Raw genomic sequence first — 5000 nt, 5'->3', positions numbered from 1 at the left:
GATATTATTGGTTGAAAGAGGATTCGGAAATAATCGTGCTGCACGTGCCAGTTTGTCGTACTCTGCAAAAAAACAACACGAAATAACCATCATCCTCTATCTTTTTTTTCTTCAAAACCGTCCACACCAATCCAGTTTTATGATACTCCGTTCTTGTTCGAGTGCATTGTTGAGTTATGTAAGGACTTGGGAAGTTTTAATAACACGAGAGGAGTACGGCTAGTGCTTCTAGCACTTCCAAGGTAGGAGAGTGCAAAAGAGAAAGCAACCGAATCCATTGACGAAAAACAGCCATAAATTCCTTCCAATGACTCCAATCGCATCAAAATTTCACGTGGGCAGTAACATAACACATCCATTGTAGGTTTCAGGGGACCATAAATTTGGCGAGGGAATTATTCCTTAATAAAAAACATATTCTTTTTTCGTCGAGATCCATCGAAAAAGGCTTAACTCTAATTCCTCCTGCCACACTTGTTTCGATTTGGCTTAGCGCCCAGGGCCTATGAGTTAGTGTTGAGCCAAATTACACGAGATTAGAAAAGCCCATAGAGCGGTATAAAGTTTGCCTTAAGAATTCACGCGAATACATCATTGACTTTCTGGGCCTGAAAGATCATGCAAAAAAAGTTCGGTATAGGTTCCCTTGACTAAAAATTGTATCGCAACCACCTTAAGGAAGGCTCGGCAACAAAAGACCCAAACATCAATCGTACTTCTGTTGAATGCGATAGGCAGCCTTGTTAAAAAAATTAGAACGCGTTAATTCAGATGACAAAGAACACATCCATATGAAAACATTGCTAACAACAAAAGTAGAGATCTACGTGCCGTGCCCTATTTTAAGCTCGAGACTTTCAGCGCTCTACAATACGCCCAAGACTTTGGCACGATAGCAAAGGGGTCTCTCAAAAGAGTTAGTAAATGAGCCGCAAACTACTACACTCATCCATCGTCACATTACCCTGTACCACAAACGGGTATGTTGCTCGCTGACTTAAACTTTATGTCTCCACCACCTTCTGAAACGCTCCCAAGCCGGGTCGCTAAGCCAAATCGAAACGGATTAGAGTCAAACCTATTTCGATGGATCTCGACGGAAACGAGTGTGATTATTATTCAGGAATAATTCCCTCACCAAGTTAATGGTCCCCTGAAACCTACAATGGATGTGTTCTGTTACTATCTGCCGTTGTCCACTTGAAGTTCTGATGCGATCGGAGCCATTGGAACGAATTTATGGCTGTTTGCCGTCAATGGATTCGGTCGCTTCCTCTCTTGCACTCTTGTAAGATAAAATAGAGAGAGGAGCAACTGGAACGCAAACTTAACGAAATTGCTTCAAATCGTCGATCGCGACCTGGAAACCACAAAAGACACGGAAGGAACTACAGAGGAGTTCAGGTGAGAAAATTCTATTGAAAAATCACTCCAGATTTTGCCTTCCAATTCGACACATTTTTCCCATACAAACCTTTCTAATTTCACCATTATCGGAATAAACGGTCATGTTGTTATGATGTTCAAATTATGTCACGCGCGAATCGTATAGCTTGGGTCACCAGTGGTTTTTAAAAGGGAATCTTCGCAGATCTCATTGTTTATATTGTGTTTCATTAACATGCGAGTTTGCACACAGAAGTCATCACCCTATAGCTATTTACAAATTGACTTAAGAAGGTAAAATGATTTTTTAATCTTTAAGTTAGTGTTTGGAAAGTTTGAATGCCATGTTTGAACGCGCCATACAAATCTGCGTATTTAATGATAAATAAATAAATATGCATGGTATGCACGTGCGTTTCACATTTTGATATTTTTTTTGGCTTCTCAGTTAAAATCGTCTTTTTCAGTCTCGGGATTCATAATGACTCATTCAACCTGGGGAAAATTTTATACATCGCTTCAACCCCTAAAATGACTACAAACGTACCTTGAATATTGACGAATGGACAGCCAGGCTGTTTATGACCACCATTCGGGTAAAAATCGGCGTCACCCATGTTCAAAGTGGTGCCAGCAAACCCCGCATCAGTGTGTATGACGTCCACAAATGTCGCATCATTTTTGTCCAGGCGATACTCTTTCTTCGCCTTGTTAAAATGCGGGCCAGCGGGATCTAAACCTGGGTTTTGTCATGAAAACAACAAATAAGGTGTGAGTAACAAGCGCCGTTTGGGGAGCGAGACGTGACAGCAAATACAACTTGAAGGGAACTTCAACTCCAGAAAAAAAAAAAAAAAAAAAAGACAACTTTAAACCGTTGGATATAACAGTTACAAGCAGATCCGTTCGAAAATGCACACACCGGAGAGAAATAATTTCGAAAATTATTCCTTACTGGCTTTCAGATTTCGCTGTTGTTCGCTTTCGTTTATCGACCAGGCATTTTCGTCTCCAAGTACAGAGTAAAATGGTATGATAGCTTTTACAGCTTTGACCTGTAATGATATCGCGGCTCCTGCATAATTTGGTTCAAATTAATTTGCCTTATGTTAAAAAGGTTGCAAGGCTTAAAGCGGAACAAAGTAAGGACAGCCTCGCTCTCATTCAGAACCTAGGCTACTCAGCCGCAACCTTAAAATAATTTATTTACTCATACCAGTTATTCGACCAAGTGTAACACGATGCTCTTTCAAATAACTCCCAGCATATCCAGCAACATGCGCCCCAAGGCTAAAGCCCACGATATAGAAACGCTCTCCCAAACTGGGACCACCATTGTTCTGGGACATCAGGAACATTGCAAGAACAGCAATCTGTCTACCAATGAGCCGAGTGTTTTCCGCCGCTTGGAAATAAAATGTAGCTGCACCCTTAGACCAGTCAACCAAAATCACATTGCAGTCTACCGCATCTAGTAACGCGTCCTTCATTGGCTTCATCCATGGACTGGCGGCGACACTCTCTGAGACAAGAGACAACAAGTAATAAAATGACAAAGTTTGGGCATGCCTTTAATCGCTGCTGTAATGTATTGGGCCGCTAAGTATGTTGGGATAGGAAAAACCATGTGCTTTTGATAGCGGCGGCCATGCTACGTTTGCAATGAAATTTGTTTGTTTGTTTGTTTGTTTGGATACTTTATTACTCTCGGGAATACTACTTTGGCGACGAGGAGAAACGAAAAGCAATGGAAAAGAGCGTGTTACCGAAATTTGATTGTTTATCTGATCCAGCGACGATTGGTCCCCGATGGAAGGGGTGGTTAACTTCATTCGAACTGTGCGCGGACGGGAAAGGGCTTATTATAAGCGAAGGAACCACAGCAGCAACTAAACAGCGGCGACGTGCAATGTTACTCCACCTGCAAGGGGAAGATCCCTGATTTAAGCATCGGCCATGCCTATGACTATGAACTACACGATCGCGATGCTGAGCAGAAAGCTAAGAGTAAAGCTTACGCAGACATACACCGCAGGGCTAGCCCTTCCAGCATTGAACTGGGTGATGAAGTGCTTGTCCAACAAGACAAGACTAACAAACTCAGCACAGCATTTAACCCAAATCCCTGTAAGGTTGTCAGCAAGACTGGGAACAGCCTCGTTGTAGAGAGTCCAACAGGGAACCAGTATTCCAGAAACACAAGTCATGTGAAGCAATACATTAGAGAGGGAGATCCCACACTCCAACAAGGGTCAGACTCTGTGTAAACACCCCCCACACCCCAGCAGGAACTAGACCTTGCGCCATCACCTTACCAACCAACCGTACCAGAATCGACTGCCGGGCTGCTGAATAGAGGGGAGTGCCCCAATCTGCAGGAGAATGGTGGAGCGGCATCAGAACCATCAAGGAATCAGAGACCACAGAGGACAAGGAGATTGCCAGAGAGATTAAGAGATTATGTTGTTAATTTTCTTTGGGGACCATGAACACTAATTCTCTCTCTTCAGAACTATATACAGTTTGAACATTTAAGTTTTAGAAGAAGAGACTTCATCGTTAGTATAGTTGACTTTATTGTTCGTGGAGATTTCTTTATTCTTGTAAGAGAGCATTTTTCTGAGGATAGGGGAGATGTAATGTATTGGGCCGCTAAGTATGTTGGCATAGAAAAAACCATGTGCTTTTGATAGCAGCGGCCATGTTAGGTTTGCAATGAAATTGGTTGAGTTAAATCTGTTTGTTTGGATACTTTATCACTCTCGGGAATACTACAGCTGCCTTTAAGATAAATAGGGAATTTGAATGGCTGAAAAACGACCGGAAAGGTTTGGGTTTCGAATAACGCAAGGGAGTTTTCTATGAATACGTAAATGAAGATATCCCACCCATGATAAATCATTGTTTGGCTTTCTATTTGAATAAAAAAAATAAGCAAATCGGAAATCTTTATGTTTTCCTTGTTAATATTTTCTACTTGAAAATATAAAACAGATGTAACTTTTGTGTAAGCGAATGCTACATAAAATAATTTTGAATGATTTTATAGTAGCTCTAAAAAAAAAAAACGTACCTTTAAACCCATGAACAACGAAAATTGTTTCATGGCGCAGGATGTTGTAATTAGAAGCGGCCAGCTTATTTTTGTTTTCATCGTCAATAGTTTGAGGGATTTCCCGGTTTTGCCTTGTGAACAGGTAAAACGCTGTATTTATCTTAGACGGGCTCTGTGGCAACCGCCAAGGATCTGCAGTGTTCTTGAAACAACCATACTTGGTGTAACAGACTGAACGTTGAAAAAACCCTTGAAGAAACCCTTGAAAAAAAAAAAAACAAAACAAAACAAAACAAACTATTTTTTGAAATTTCGTCAAAATAGGAAATACCACTTTCCGCGAGAAAGAGCAGCTCAATTAAAGAGGATCGTCAAAATGTTATGTACTGACCAATTAAATCAGTTAACTAATCGTGTTCCCATTTTCACACCAATAAACACAAAACATCTTTTTATCCAACTTTGAATGGCCTCAACTCTTGAGTAAACCCCCAGCGCTAGCGTGGGCTTTACTGCTGTAGTAGTACTCGCTAAAATAATTAAATTGTTCACCCGTTCA

General features: G+C 41.1%; 1 protein-coding gene across 2 annotated transcripts in view; it reads right to left on the bottom strand.

Moving 5' to 3' along the window:
* LOC137974017 (inactive pancreatic lipase-related protein 1-like) overlaps positions 1-5000 on the bottom strand; it is a 13462-nt gene that overhangs the window by 2776 nt on the left and 5686 nt on the right. The window contains exons 2-4 of one of the 2 annotated variants that reach the window (XM_068820936.1): positions 4460-4702; positions 2603-2908; positions 1934-2125 (exon numbers count right to left, since the gene is read on the bottom strand). In XM_068820936.1, the coding sequence (XP_068677037.1) occupies positions 1934-2125; positions 2603-2908; positions 4460-4702 (741 nt within the window). The remainder of the gene's footprint in view (positions 1-1933; positions 2126-2602; positions 2909-4459; positions 4703-5000) is intronic. The other variant, XM_068820937.1, reaches the window with a different exon arrangement.

This window comes from Montipora foliosa, chromosome 10 (assembly GCF_036669935.1).
Source record: "Montipora foliosa isolate CH-2021 chromosome 10, ASM3666993v2, whole genome shotgun sequence".
Taxonomy (NCBI): Eukaryota; Metazoa; Cnidaria; class Anthozoa; order Scleractinia; family Acroporidae; genus Montipora; species Montipora foliosa.
The sequence above is the reverse complement of the archived record's forward strand: the minus strand, read 5'-3'. Positions and strand labels throughout refer to the sequence as shown.